This window comes from Hyaena hyaena, unplaced genomic scaffold (assembly GCF_003009895.1).
Source record: "Hyaena hyaena isolate Hyena2069 unplaced genomic scaffold, ASM300989v1 scaffold_45, whole genome shotgun sequence".
NCBI classification, from domain to species: Eukaryota; Metazoa; Chordata; class Mammalia; order Carnivora; family Hyaenidae; genus Hyaena; species Hyaena hyaena.
Window position 1 is genome coordinate 1,426,718 of NW_024080677.1, and position 16,342 is coordinate 1,443,059.

Below are 16,342 nucleotides of genomic sequence, written 5' to 3' on the forward strand. Positions count from 1 at the left end.
GAAAGAACGTGGACTCAAACTAAACCTTCACACCACCCCATCAACCCATCACACCGCAGCCAGCCACACCGGCCACAGCAGAGGACACACGCCTCCGCAGGACCTGTGCCATCCAGGGAGACCTCCCGGCCCAGCACAAATCCTGCCCTCTCTGGGGTCTCTGGCATCAATGGTTAGTCCCCCGGTTCCCCTCTCCTTGGCATGCTCTTCTGTACCCACAGCTGCCATTTCACTTCAAACTTCACCGTGTTTTATGTGGCGTTGACTCTGGGTTTGATCTTCCCAACTGTTAACAGACTATAAGCCTCCCGCCTCCGTTTCACCATTTCCCTCAGACCCCCTTACAGCGTGCACGTTTGCTTCGACATCGTATCTGACTGATGGGTTCCCACAGGACGGCCACACGCATGATGTGATATATATGTGGGATGTGGTATTTATTCCCTTCAAAAAGCCAAAGCTTAAAAAAAGAGGAAATGGGGAAGTATTAAGTAGGAAAATAAACCCAGAGAGGGCAGTACTTGTATAGCTAAACGGCAAACACATGTATAAGGACGCAGGAAGAAAAAATGTCATTTCATTCATTTGAATTTTTATTTTGAATAGCTTCAGTCCAAAAAAGATTTCATAAGGTATTTACAGTGCTGAATGTACAATTATGAATGTATGCCTTTTTGACATCAGGGTACCATTCTTGAGCAGCAATACAATTTAAAAAATATAAAGATGCAGTATCATTTGATATAAAGGTACTTAAAAAAATCCAAAGTCTTAGAGAGTTCACAAATCAAAACAGGAAGTAACTATCTTATTAATTTAATGTGCACATAATTACCAAATTTTATTACATTAAAAATATGTGTAAATGCCCACAGACTGTACAAAAATTAACATCCCACATTTTGTCAAAAGTTCCCAACCACCTCCCACCATAAATATACAAAAACTCTATTTTCAGATATGTCAAAATTGCATGCGTGAGATCTTATAGAATGTTTTCTAAAGCTTGAATTTTGTTTTTCTCTGGATATTGTATCTATAGCCGTCTGGGGAACAGAATACATAGACACTGATATGTTATTTACCATGCCTCTAAAACTGTGCAGTATCTTCACAAACATGGGAGACAAAATAAATAAGAGTCAAGACTGCAACAGTTCTGTTTAAATGCAAGTGCAATTTGGAAAGCTCTCAAATGTTAGAATTATAAAACTAATATAAAAAAGTATTTCTTTTGTCGTTGGCTTAGCCACTTTTATTCAAGCATTATTTGCAGCATTGCTTTACAGCAGTTGGTGCTAGAAAATACAAAACATATAGTTACCACTATTTATATTTGAGGGAGGGGGAAAAAAAAACTTTAAACAACCCTGAGGGAGACACACATTAAAAATCTTGTTATTTATTTAAAAAGTTAAAAAGTTACATATCATTATTTAACAATTACTTTCCTGGACATTTCTGTCCTTTAAGTATGTGCATAAATAAAATTTAAATCAGCAATATTTATTAATCTTTAATACATCAAAATAATATATGTACAGATTTTTAAATTTAGGTCTGTATATACTCAAATAATTTAATGTGAAATTCAGAATCAAAATTACTATGTCATGGTGACCTACAGAGAGAGAACTCAGTCTTACCTATGGCACTGAGTAGGACCCACACCCGGATTCACAGACAGTCTTCCAATAACCTTCTGGAAACCACCAGTTACAACTTGAGCAACCCACCTGGTCTATGTTCAAATCTAGCTTCCTACAAATGCATTTCCACCTACCTAAAACCCTCATTCCTTTGAAAACAATGTGGACAAATGAGATATAAAACCCTTATAAAATCTAAATGTTAAAAAAAAGGGTGTAAAAAATATAGCTCTTTAGGATCATGCTCTTAAAGATGTTAAATACAATCCGATAACTGGATTTTTAAGCTGCTACTTAGCAATAACTTTAATTATATGCTTCAATATTTAAATCAAAGAATAAAATTTACAATTCCGGGAAATCACTTAAGAATAACACTTGTACGTATTGAAAATGAATGTGGAAATTAAAAAATGATCGAGATAAGTAACTATAGAAAACAGTGCTAAATCACAGCTCAAGAGGTCTAAGATGCATAGTTTCATAGAATCATTCATGGAACAATTGTTCTTATCTAAGGTGTATTAATATCATATATTTTTGGATGGAAAACTTCGATTGTACTTTTGTAAGGATCATCAGTGGCAATAGCAAGAACAGTGATCCTGAGTGTAACTTACATTTTCCTATAGTTACCAAACATCATTCAGGTCTCTGCAGCATAAAAAATGAGAACCATGTGGTTCTATAGTTCTGGCTAACATCTGATAAACTGGTATATATCAGGAAAATAATGATTAGTAGAAGTGGAAAGCACAAGCATGCTACCAGTAAAGGAAGAACATAGGATAATGTCCCAAAGTTTTAGCAGTTTAGTGTCCGTGTTATAGCAGTATCAGTTTCCTTGTTTATTGTAACTGTGGGCTTTTGCCAAGCTGCTAGATCTTACCTAGAAAGGCATTTTTAAAGTTACTTTGTTTAAAATTTAAACATTAACCAGATAAAGCAGAAAGGTGAAAAATATTTTTCACATTTCTTTTGGCTCAATTAATGTCTAGTCTTAACTTTATTTCAATTTTTCCCCCAGAAATGTTTGCAACCAAATAAGGCTCCTTTGTAAACATCCAATCCAAAATAAGCTCTGACCTCTGGCACCACCTAATGGCATAAAAACAAACTCACCAAGTTCATACTGCTTTGAAAAAAACAGCAGTCCCTCAAAACCATTCATTTTTAAGCCTCATTATTGATAGGAGACTTGTATCAACCCTTAAAATTTTTAGGAGGTAAAAGTCTAACTCAAAACACTAAAAAAAGAAACTCCAAGTCACTATTATCTTGTCTTTAAGTAATTAAAAACTTAAAAGAAAATAAAAATATTTAAAATGATATAAAACCTGAGAGAAAAAAACAGCTATGAAGAGACAGTGGAAAGACAGATCTGTATCTATTGCCAAAGGAAATAATCTTTTTATCCTAGTGAAAATGGTTCTATGCTTCTACAACATTTAACTGAAGTAAATCCTACTACTGACAGCAGACAGACCACAAGATCCATTCAATAGCTTTGAGGGACATCTGAAGAAGGCAGTGAAGCACCTTGCTGATTAGAAAAAAGAAAACCCAGGCAGTTTGTACAGAAATTATAAAATCATAAATGGAAATCACCTGAGTTGTTCTATAAGCAACATCGTAAAACTCACTCCTAGGCTATCAAAGGGAACTGGTCTGTGTATATACGGAATTCTTTGGAAGAAATCTTGGACTCAGATGAAAACAGGCTTTCTACCTATTTTCACTGGAGACTAATTAACACCCATCTTATTTATCAATCACAACTTTAGGGCTAATATATAAATGAGGACATTTTCTAATAAGGGTTTGTGAAAATAAGTTTAAATGCATAAACCAAGTCTCAGAAGCCAATGTCTAAAAACCTATCAAATATCAACTTTCTTCTGTACCCTATTTAAAAGAATATCACTGAGGGTAACAAGAAAATTCTGGAAATGTATGTAATATGCAGTTGCTGAATACAGATAGAGGACTTCACAGACTGATTATTAATTTAACTGACGGGACAACTGTCTTATTAAAAAAAAAAAAAAAAAAAAGCTCTCAAATCAGCTACTATATTAGAAGAGACAAATTGAAATGGTGCCATTCTGACACACAGGATCAGAAAGTCCTAAAATCAATTCTCCTGCTACCAGCACACCATCCAGAGTGATGCGCTGCTACGTTATGGTGATGATTTGACATGATCCATTCTCCTTCACTAAAGCTTTAGCTTCTGTTGTTGTCTGAGGTTTGGGTGGCCATTCTGGATCAACCAGGAGCTCCTGAGCCAGATACATGTACTTTGCCTTTGGTATCTTCTTTCTACAGCCCAGGGCCCAGGACAAGCAGCACCTTCCCCACCGATCCACTGACTCCTAAGAAAATAAGAGGGGAGAAAAACACACTAGCAGATTAAGGGCTGCTTGTTTTTACCAAGTGTTTTAAAGCACAGTGCATCAACACAGAAAGGGAAGGGGAAATGACTTCTGCATACAACAAATGAAAAAAACTCAAGTAAAAAAAAAGTCAGCTTTCAATTATTTAGGAACATATTTTTTTAAGATTTTTAAAAATTATCAATGTAATTTCATTTTATTAAGTTTTATGTACCTACCCTCGTGTGCAGATACATTTTTAAAATAACTTGTCTATCTGGGTTTTATAATTCTATAAAACATAAAACATCAAGTGTATGAAGAATAACTTTATTCAAAATAAAACACTTTTAGTATTTAATATGGGAACCCTCATATTCTATCCCAAATTATCTTTTAATACCATCGCTCCTAGCAACTTAGCCAGCTGGCCATTTTTTGGAAGAAAGCATTGTTAAATATTATTGTTACTGTTAATGAATGTCACCTTTTAAAAAACAAAGCATGATGAAAATACTGTTAGGACAAAACTAGAATTTATATCACGTTTACTACTGTCAATCACTTAACACATTTTCGTTAACATGAAAAAAATTTCATTTTACAATCATGCTGTCCTGTGGTGTTCCACTATTGGAAAGAAGTACACAGAAAGGTATAAACTGAGTACTATTTCTTAGAATTATTTCATAATAAAAAGCTCTGCTGGCACTAAAATCCTTCTGGATCAATCCTGATGGTTTAAGGAACGTGATCTTAGGTAAACAGTCTCTGAAGAACAAGAAAGCAGCCCTTGGTCATTGCACAAGTGTAAATTCAGTCCAGGCCCTCAGAACCGGTCTTAATTGAAATTGGAGATAAGCAGCTAAACTGAAATTAGGTAACCAAAATGACTGTTCAGAGACCTGTAGTTCTATTCACTTCCGAAGCTCAACAGTCAATTTCTAATTATTTTGGCTGCTGCTTCTCCAAAGCAAAATCTAAATCCCAGGTTGTTTTGTTTTGCCATCAACATAGAATCCAAATTACGAGTAGGTTTAGTCTCAACTGAGGTAATCTCCCAAAATGCAAGTGTAACATAACCAAGGTGGACATTCTAATTTTAACACCCCAAATGGCTTCATCATCAACAGGCAAATCTGCTGTAACGCAGGTTCTGAAACATGTGTCTAAATCGACCAATGGAGAGCAGCAAAAAGACTTCAAAATAAAAACTTTTTTAAAACTTTAAAGGTCTTCAAGTTTCTTTTGTCAACAAACATGCTAAGCTGCACTGGAAGCAGGAATTCACAGGCACAAACTGTGGTCCCAAGTAAGCTGTAGGAGACTGGGGGGTGAGCGGGTGCTGGAGATCATTTATCTAGTAGCCTCTATGCTGTCATAGCTAAAAAGAGTTATCATCATCATCTTAAAAGAAGTCTACAGGAAAATATTTGGCATTAGGATACAGAAGAGACTAGATAATAGGATTCTTTAGGTGACCCAAATAACAAGTACAATTGACCATTGAACAATATGGGTTTGAACTGTGCAGGTCCAATTATGCAGATTTTGATAAATACAGTATGGTTGAAAATGTATTTTCTCTTCCTTATGATTTCTGCAGTAACATGTTTTCTCTAACGTACTTTATTGTAAAAATACAGTATATGATACACACAACACACAAAACATGTGTTAACTGTTATCAGTAAGGTCAACAGTAGGCTATCAGTAGTTAGATTTTTGAGGAGTCAAAAGTTACACGCTGACTCTGGACTGCGCAGTGAGGGGGCTGGTTAGCACCTCTAACACGTGTGTTGTTGAAGGGCCAACTGTAATTCCTTTCCACATACACATGTCATGCAGGCACATACACGATAACCCTTGACATTTAACCTGAGGTGAGGCTCGCTACTTGGATCTATTTTTTCCCAAAGGTGTTTAAATTCTTCACTGTAATTGTAGGAAAGATCGTTGTTCCTAAATCAATCTGAAAGCTGTCACTTTTTATTTTACGGCTAACAGCACTGTTAAAGGACCACAGGAAAAGACTGAGGGGAAAAAAAAAAAACCCAGCATAAACATATAGGCCTTGTCTGTCCAGATGAGCCGGCCAGGTTAAAGGGCAATGCGGCAAGCATAGCACGCTGAGTTAAGGAAAATCATAGCCCAGTGTCTTCAAATTTAAGACACACACATAACACACACTACACACACAAATAGATACATATACCTATATCCAGTTTCCTACCTGTAGGAAGTGTGGCAAGCAATAAAATTAAAACTAATTTCATTGCAAACAGAATCACAATTAAATAAAAATCTTTCCACATTAAGGTGAATGTTTTTTAAAAAATCCCATTTGCCTATTAAAAACAAGTACACTTGTTACACTTTAGAAAAAGTCAAGTCACAAGAAGCACTGGGGATTCCCCTTCCACTTAAATTGGAAACATTTTGTTCCTGTATCCTCACCTCCCCCAAATACGACACACATGAAGTACACCATAGGCAAGCACAGGTTTGTTAGCTGCAACGCAAACATACCGCACACATCCTCAAACACAACAGAAGTCATTGGCAGAGAAAATAAAAGAGGCTACAGGCATGCTAGAATGAAGAACAAACCAAGGGAGAGATGATGGTAGCAGCAAGAGGAGAAAGCGGCTCTGTGCAACAGGAAGGCAGAGGTGGGGCGGCACGCGGGCCTCCCCACACATCTAGGCAGAGGTCCCTGAAGCAGGAGAACACAGTAGCCATAGCGACTGGACCTTCCCATTTGCTTCTGGAAGGAGTGGTTAAATAACCAAGTATATCCCTCAAAGATGGGAAAGAAGCCACCACAGTCCAACAGACAAGCCCCAGGGGACTTTCAAACAGATCTACAGCTAAAATTCTCCTGCTTCTTAGACCATTCCAAGCTGTTGGTTCTAGAACCCCAACGCCAGTTTACTTTCAGCAGTGTCTTTTAGAAAATGTTTTCATGAGTAGCATGTAAAATTATAAAGCCATGCTTGTGGGGAAAATGTTGTAATGATACTGCGGTTTTCATAATAGTCTTCTTCCATACCAATCCCGAATATAAAAATAAAGAAATCAGAATTAGTATTCTACCCAAATCAGCTCAAATAATATTTAAGAGGCACAAAGACTACAACTAAAACTTGCTTCCCCCCTGCAAAAGGAAAACAGTCAGGCACAAATCCTCAGGCAGGAGCAAACTACATGATGACGTAATCCTAGTTCCCCATCTACCACGACGTAGCCTCAGTTTACTAAATGTGAGATGTACACAAACACTTCTTAGTAAATATGCTGCACAGATCTTCTCAAATAGGGGTAAAGCTCTATAGAGAACTCTTCTTAAAATCAGAAACCCTGGTTCAACTCCCAACTCTGTCGCTCAGTAGTAGATGGCATAACCGTGGCAAGGTGACTGAATGTTGCTTCTTTATGTATAAAGTAAAGTGAAAAATACCTTAAGATTTGCGGAGGACCCTGGCGGTGCTGTACAGTACCTTACGGATCATCAGGTATTTCAGACAAGGTTATCGGAGATTTCCAGATGAGGCTCTTGACTTCCCAATCCAACTGTCTAAGACCTGGAGCCTGGTCCAGGGCTTCTACTTTGGAAACTTTCAACCTACAGGGGTCTATATGGTTAGGAAGAAAAAGAATAGGGCTTTTCTTCCCCCCAGAATTAATACAGACAGTTGGGACTTGCAGTCTGAGAAGATCTCATGTGATGCTTGGTGGAAGAGAGCGCAGAGTAGGCAGACACGGAACGATGAGTTTGTGGCAGAGGAGAATTACGACAGCCACAGAAGTCCTTGATGTAGCAGGTCCCTCTCACCTCTACTTTCTTTTCACCTTCAACCTCGGCACCAGTGACTTCCTGGACTAAAAATTCTTTGTTGGGAGGGGTTTGTCCTGCATACTACTATAGGATATTTATTTACCAGCATTCTTGGCCTCTCCCCACCACATGACAGTAGGAACCCCTCTTCCTCTCCAACTGGGACAACCAAAAATGTGTCCAGACACCATCAAATGTCCGGGGGCAGGGGTGGCGAGCAACAGAGTGGTCTCTGATTGAGACCTTAGGGTAATATAACTAGCTGACTAGTTCTTCAAGAGTCACAAATATGAACAGTGAAACCACATTACACATCCGAAAGTGTCAGAAGATGAAAATGTATCATTCTGTGCTAATTTTTAAGAACTGTTTTCTAAAGCCAATTAATTTTAAAAGTGCTTTCTAAATCATGGCCACAGAAATTGAAGACTAAAATTCTTGTCCACTTGGTGATTCTCAGGACAAAGTGGCTATGGGACTTGTCTGTTCTAGACCATTCTCTGTTTTCACTCTCTCCTCTGAACACTTCAGAAGTAGGACTTCACATAAGAGACACACGTTCTTTTAAAATAAGGGAGGAGAGGTACTAACAAATTTCTAGAAAACAGAGACTTAGCAAGTCACAGAATTTCCTCCCATTTAATTCTGATTTCCAATTCGAATATTTTAAAGGAGGCTTACGATCCTCACTTTTGACTGACTAGGGGTATAATGCCTCTCAGAATCTGCATTTCTTACTTAAAGATTTTATTTTATTTTTTTAAAGTAATCTCTACACCCAACATCGGATCTGAACTCACAAGCCTGAGATCACACGCTCCACCGACTGAGCCAGCCAGGTACGCCTGCATTTTCTGGCTCAACAGTGAGAGCTGAAAACTCAATGTAAATGTTTCCCTTGGCCTGGGCCTTGCCAATACAAATATTTCATATAAGGACTGATGGTAAGAGCCAAAATTCACCCCTTGAAGTAATGTAGTGAGGTAACCCAAAGGAACAAAAACTTAGGCACAGAGAAGATTTTGCTAAAGGACGTGAGCCCCTAATACAGTTCTGTCCACCTCACTACACGACTTTGAGAAAAAGGAACTGAAGTTGAAGCCAGGCGCATCCCATCAGTACCAAACTTTCACTCTTCCACATAAAGCATTAAAAGAAGAAATGGCACTCCCGGGACCTCTTAAGAAGAAAGCAATCTGTGATATAACTCTGGGCATCAGCCTACTGTATTACCAAAATAAAATTCAGGAAGTTGCTAAAAAGAAGGCTAAAAATAAGTGAGTGGCCCAACTCAGAGATGCTAGGAAATCCTCTTGAACTCTGAAAGCTTTCCTCTTGGCTGAGGATGAGCAGAAGATCTGGAACTTGACATGTGTAAAAAGCACATCACCCACCTACAGACAGCAATGGGTCAGATTATAAGGTAGGGAAGACGCTGTACTGTCAAGTCCTCTATGTCTAAACAAGTGGATCAGAGCAGATTCAACGATATCAGTTTAAAAAACTAAGACTGCCCTTATATGTTACTTATGTGTTGTATAAGTACATACATGTGTATGAGTTATATACATGACTACACGTTATAGTACAGTTGTACTTCAACATCCAAACACTAGGAAATGGGTTTTTTTTTCATCCGTTTCTCTTCTCATTTTACCCATTTTCTTGCATCTCTTTCAAATGCTGCTTAATGGATCTAAAAACTCAAAAGTCCTAAGCCATGGTTTATATAAAGATATGCACCATCTCTCTGAGATTTTTTTTCTGCATGAAGAGAAACATGTTTGGAAAAGCCAAAAAGCTACCCAAAATTAAGGCATAGTAACTGCTGACAAGAAACCAGAAATAATTCCTCAAAATTTTGTTCTCTGGACTGATTCATGAACAATTCCCATTTTATAACTTTTGTTTACATGAATCTCATTTAGCTTCTAATGGGACTCATGAAAACTGTAAACATGTAAACCAAAGAGAAATGGAAAAATTAACTCTCACTACTGAGGATACGATCTTTACACATAAAGATAAGGATTGGAATGGAAAAGACTTTATGAAATTTCTGAAGTCCTGAAAAGCCTGTAACAAACATTTGCCAAGAATTTTCTAGGACTCCTCACAGGAAACGAAATGGCAGGCATAGGGGAAAAGGTGGAGGCGACACATAACAGAACACCCCCCTACAGAAGGTAGAGAACACAACTAAAGGAGCCTAGATACACGTGGAGAATGGAGAGGAAGTGCCGATTCCCAACCTGCGGTGGCTGTGTGGTGGTGAAGCAGTATTCTCCTTGTTTGTCTCGATTGAACACAACTTTCCAAAGGACCATGTCAAGGAAGAAGTTCTGAGAGATATTCCAGTGAGTTAAGAATTAAAAATGACTAAGTCATTCTTTATTACCGCGCACATTTTAAAAGGCTCACACAATGCTGCATCGTTAGTGAAAAACATGACTTGGTTTTCAAGTAAACAATTTCAGTTAATAATGAAAAGGGGTAAAGTTTAACAAGAGAACTTTTGTAATAAATATCGTCATAAAATTCTTGATAAAATGGGATCTCTAAAATTTCCACAAAATATGGCTTGTATTCGAGTCCTCAGGCCTTTCCCATATTAAAATAATGGTTACAATCTGAGGTCTTTTTCTTAACAATGAATTATTTTCATTGAATTAACATAATACATATAAATGTGTATGGCTTCATCAGAGTCCAACACAAATAATTCTTTTGACAGTGAGCAAGAATAATAAATTAAGAGAAATTATGAGAGGATTCCCTAAAAAAATTTTTTTAAATTTTATTTTAAATAACATTTATGTGAACAGATGAACTTACAGAAAAATGAAAGCTTTCACAATATAGTATCTTGGATGTACTTTCTAGTGTCCATAAAGTGGCAAAAATAATTTTCACTGGTCAACTTAAAAAGATCAGTGCTGTAATATCCATGCTGCCCACTATGGCCCACTATGGCCCAAATTTAAATACCAAGTCATCTTTTAGAAAGATAACAAATTAAACATAATTTCTAAGTCGAGAACTATTATCACCAAGGTATACGCATTTCCCCACAAATTACCTTATTTTAATTCAAAAGCCTGCCCCATAAACAAACCCTTAATTTAAAAATCACCACTGCATCTCCTTCTTCCATTTCACATACTGCTACTATAGGAGTGAATCAGAAGAGCAGTTCTGAGAACAGACAAAATCTTATTAATAAGAGCAAACGAGACCTTACTAGCTCCCTGTAATAGAAGCCAACTTAAAGGCAATCCTACTAAGAGAATAACTATATATGATGGATCAAAGAGGACTTAAGACCTCTAGAGGAAACTTAGAAGTAAATACCAAGTAGGAAATTCCAGTAATCAGTGCTGGTAAGTTCACGGTGGTCATTATTTTATACTTTCAATAAACTGTTACTAAAACTGACTACATTTCATGGAGAAAGCCCCCTCCCTCCTTTCTTTCCTTCACTGGGAGATTTTACTGTACATCACAGGTCTCTGGTGGTGCACGCCCACTGTGATTTCATGATCACTGGTGTACTATGAGCACCAATCTTCTCTCCCTTCTATAGATCACTACTTTTTGCTATCTCATTGCTTACTTTCTATCCGTAGGAGTGAAGCTGAGTTATAGCCCTTAACAGGACTACATTCAGTTCATGGAAACAGTCAGAAGAGAAAGCTAAATGACTTTAACTAAAATGAAATGAAGATTCCCGGTGGACTTCTGTAATGCCACCTGTCCTCTTCCTCCGGGAGTAGTCAATCACCAAGAATCCAAAAACAGCAACAGTCATTTGATTATCTTACGTGCTTACCTCCACCACGATAGACACAAGGGCATTGACAAGAACAATCATAAGCATAGTAATACGCCACTGATACGGTACACACACTATCTGTAAGACAACAAATTTTAAGTTAAAATTGTAGTTTGCAATTAACATTACATGATATAATAATTTCTAAATTTACCAAATTCCTATTATATACCATGTACCTTCACATACCTAATCCTAATCCTACCTAATCCTGAACAATGCCACAAGGTATATCTACTTTTCCAATGAAAAAAGTGTTAACTCAAGGTTAAAAGAATACAGTAAAGCGGCTAAGCTTACCTACAAATCCTCTTACTTACAAATCCTCTTCGCTAAAACTCAAAAGCCCATGCTTTCTACTGTTTCATGAACTTCTAACAAGTCCCCATTTTTAAAATAAATTCTTGTCTTTAAACAATGAGGCAGATACTGATCTAATAATGAAGTATCATTCAAAACTCTACATACTAATATAAAGACAAATTCATAAAAGAACTATACAAACCAATTTAACAAACAGTCTTAAGTTTTCACTTTAAAATCTGTGATTAATTCCTAAGGCCTAAAAAAGAAAAAGAAAAAAAAAATCCCATTCATGCATTCACCTTTTAGTCAGCAAATATTTACTGAGCACCTAAGATACTATGCTAGGTGCTGTGGAGTTGATACGATCTAATAGGTTTTAGAAAAACCCCTATGACTCCAGCAAGAAAGACTTCAGGGGTGGAGACTGCTATAGTGACCAAGGCAAGAGATGATGGAAGATGAAACTAGTGGTGGGGTGGTGGGGGCACAAAATCATAAATATATATGTGGTTTCTGTCTAACACAGAGCTTTTAAAGCTCTTGTAATTTCCTGAGTGGTGGTGGCAACAGAAGCATCTTACCCAGAGCTTCTAAATCCCCTGGAATTTCCTGGGTATCATGTGTTTTATTCTAATGAGGCTATTTTTTTTTTTTTCTGAGATACACCATTTATTTATTTATTTATTTACAAATAGTTTATTGTCAAATTAGTTTCCACATTAATGAGGCTATTCTTGTGGGCTCTGGATAGCTTGAGGATGGGGGCTGGTCATCAGAAAGACTAAGCCTTGATCAGGAGCTCAGAACTTTCAGCCCTGCTCCCCCATCCTCCACAGAAGGGAAAGGAGCTAGAGACTGAGTTAATAATGGACCATGACTACATGATGAAGCCTCCCTTTAAAAAAAAAATATCCCTAAGCGTCAGGGTTTGGAGAACTTCTGGTTCAGTCAACACATCCATGTGCTGGGAGGGTGGTGCATCCCGACTCCACAGGAACAGCAGCTCCGATGCTCCAGACCCTTCTAGACCTCAGCCTATCTGCCTCTTCATCCCGTTGTACATTTGTATCTTTATTATAAACCAATCAACATGAGTGTTTCCCTGAGTTTTATAGCAAATTATCAACCTGAGAAGGGCATTCTGGGAACTCTGATTCATAGCTAATTAGTCAGAAGTACAGGTGATGACCTGGGACTTACACCTGGTTGGGGAGCACTCTTATGGGACAGAGCCCTTGACCTGTGGGGTCTGGCTAATTCCAGGTAGTGCCAGAACTGAACTGTAAGATACCCAGTTGGTATCCAGAGCTGGAGACTGGTGTGAGAACAACCCCACACAATTGGTGTCAGAAGTATTGTGAGTAGAGGAAACAACAGTTTCCTTTTAGGTGGCAAATAGGATAAAGTAAAGCTAAAAAAGATAGATTCAGAGTAAGAAAATGGAGAGAATCTAGCAAAAGACTGGCTAAGAAGACAAGGACACATACACAGACTTTTGACTTGGATAAATGGTTATACGAAAAAACAAAAAACAAAAAGAACAAGAAAAAAAGCCAGAGATAAAGCAGGGTTAAGGGAGAACATGATGATAAGCTTAGTTAGAAAAATGCTGAATGAGAGAACTGATGGGTGAAGCACGCGTATAATATCCAGTATGTCAGTACATATTCAGTTCTAAAGCTCAGTTGTGAGAGCGAGGCCAGTACTACAGAGCAGCCCACCCAAATGTACGGAGTAACACATGGGAGAAGAGGAGGAATGTGTGGAACACTAACATCTAAGGACCAGGAGGGTCTGGAACCACCATGGAGGAGGAGAATGAGCTTCGAGGTCAGGAAACAATCAGTAGGGAGCAGAGCACCACAAAACTGTAGAGGGAGTCTCAAGAATAATCGCATGGCTAACTTGTCAAACACTGCTAAAGAGTCAAGTGAGGTTGGGGAAAAAATAATTAAAAGGACACGTCCAGTGACCTGAAGAAGACAGCTGTGAAAGAACAGAAAGACACATGTGGCAGGAGAAACCTAAGTGGTTTTGTTTTCTTCGTTTGCTTAAAGCGCTTATCTAAATCCCTGCACAAGGCATGTGGGGAAACAACCCTCATATACTGCTGGTAGGACTATAAATCGCCAGCCTCTTCCAAGCTGAGTAACAGCTGCTGGTGCCTGGGATAAACCACCCCAGCCCCACTCTTTGGTATGTCCACACTCACTCCCATATACTAAGAGACTTGCCCTGAACGTTCATACCAGTACTGTTAACACAGGAAGACTACAAGCAACCTAAGTATTTACCAACAGAGAACGGAGAAAAGAATGAAAGTATATTCCTATAATGGAATACTAGATAGTAGTGAAAATGAAATGCATGGTATCAACATGGATGCCTCTTAAAAATAATGCTAATGGGAAAAAGTCACAGAAAAACACAAATAAAAGATAACATAATCATAAGGTCAAAGGCAAGCAAAATGACTTATATGGCTTCACACAGTATAGTAACTGTATAATGAAAAGCAAGACAGTGAGGTAAGAAATTAGAATAGTGGTTCCCTCGGGACGTTTGGAGAAAGGTACATGACAGTCCCATCCTGGTGTTGGCACTATTCCCTTTCCAGGTTGGATGATGAACTCGCGGGTGTTATTTTATTACTATTATGCTTAACAACTTAAATATATGTGCATTTTCTTTTATATAAAACAGGTATTTCAGCATTCATAAAGTTTTTAATGCAAAGAAGAACTCAGTAGACAGTGAAGAAGAGGCAGCAGGTACAGACCACTCAGGCAGTGGATCCGTAAGGGACAGATCAGATAACAGGGTCAAAGTTTTTTATTTTTAAAGACCAAGCAATATTTGTTTGTAGACAGGAATGGAACCAGAAGCAAAGACTGAAGGAACAGGAAAGAAACATAAAACAACAGGAAGAGCAGTAAAAGCTGCTGTTTCAATTATGTTCTTTATTCTTTTTAGGTTATTTAATATAACTGAATTTTAGAAAATTCAGAAAGAGGAGATCCTTGGGGGGAGAGACCTTGACAGCTGAGTCTCTGTCCCCAGGCACATGAGAACCAAGGAGGGGGGAGATCATAAGCCCTAGCAAACATCCAGAAGGCCTATCCGGCTGTGTAACTTTCATGAACTATTAACGTGCCATCTTCTATTACTGTCTTACTACTGCTAACCTAGATATTATCACCCTCAGACAAACAGTAGTAATTGACGTGCTGAACCCTTACCTGAAGAACCTGGTCAATAGAGGCAACTGGATGCAACATGATGAATAATATGAAAACATACAAAATAATCACAGACACAACAAAAAAATCTGAAAAAGAAAGTAAAACAATTAAATTAGAAGTTCCTTTAAATAAAAATGCTTATAATAACAACTGGGAATACCGGCAATCCTAAATTTGGTTTTGAATACATCGATTTAGGTTGATGGAAGTACATAAAAATGTGTGTTTTTCCTAGAGTATGGCACATCATTCAGGCCCAAAGGATTCATTATGTGATACAGAAATAATCAACATTTATAAAAATAAGAGACATTTATTTGTAGTTCTCCTAGACAGCTACTTTATACGATAATCAAGTCAACATATAATTCACAGATAGGAGACAAGATTATGTAGAGCAAACTGAGATTATCATTTAAAACATGTATGTAATAATTACTGTTGATTATAAAAATACTGAATGACATTTATTCCCAATATTAGGTACGTCGTAATCCTAAATGGAGGGTTTCTAAATCCTAAAAGTATATTTCTGTTAAGTTAAATCCCACTTTCTCAATGACTTCCTCCATGAAAATATTTCTACAGAAAATGTAAGCTAAAACCCAGAAACTGAGTTATCTACTATTTTAAATGTGGGCTAATCCATTTGCTACGGTAGCTAGGAATGGTAAATTCAGTCCAGGAGTGCTCCGCATTACTTTCCTTAACTCCAAAATAAAACTCCCTGCTCGTGGTCATTTTGTTAACCACGTACATACATGCATACACTTGCACCTATACAAACATATCCTCATATAATGAGAGCCGTAAGCCTCAGAGATTTCCCTACCATATTGGTATCCCTCAACTTGTTTCCCTTTCTTCTTTGGCCTGGATACTTATTTTCAAGTTATTTGAGGTCATCTTAAAACTCAAATTTTACCAATACTATGTAAAACCAAAATTTTATCACAAAGCCTTGAGATCGGGTAAATAAGTTAATATCCTATTTTATGGACTTTAAATGAGGAATCTCACAGTATTTTTAAATGTGGGAGCCATTTACAAACACTCTGTTAATATGTCTGTTCAAAACCAATATTTATTGTTCTGTAGAA

At 37.5% G+C, this 16,342-nt stretch overlaps 1 protein-coding gene across 5 annotated transcripts in view; it reads right to left on the bottom strand.

The window, feature by feature from the left end:
• Positions 1–575: 575 nt before the first annotated feature.
• The window catches only part of ATP13A3 (ATPase 13A3), an 85,477-nt gene continuing 69,710 nt past the window's right edge, over positions 576–16,342 (bottom strand). For 4 of the 5 annotated variants that reach the window (XM_039230308.1, XM_039230306.1, XM_039230307.1 and 1 more), the window contains 4 exons: positions 15,240–15,328; positions 11,692–11,772; positions 10,115–10,204; positions 576–4,024 (listed from right to left, as the gene is read on the bottom strand). In XM_039230308.1, coding sequence (XP_039086239.1) covers positions 3,827–4,024; positions 10,115–10,204; positions 11,692–11,772; positions 15,240–15,328 — 458 coding nt within the window. In that variant the 3' untranslated portion in view covers positions 576–3,826. The remainder of the gene's footprint in view (positions 4,025–10,114; positions 10,205–11,691; positions 11,773–15,239; positions 15,329–16,342) is intronic. The other variant, XM_039230309.1, reaches the window with a different exon arrangement.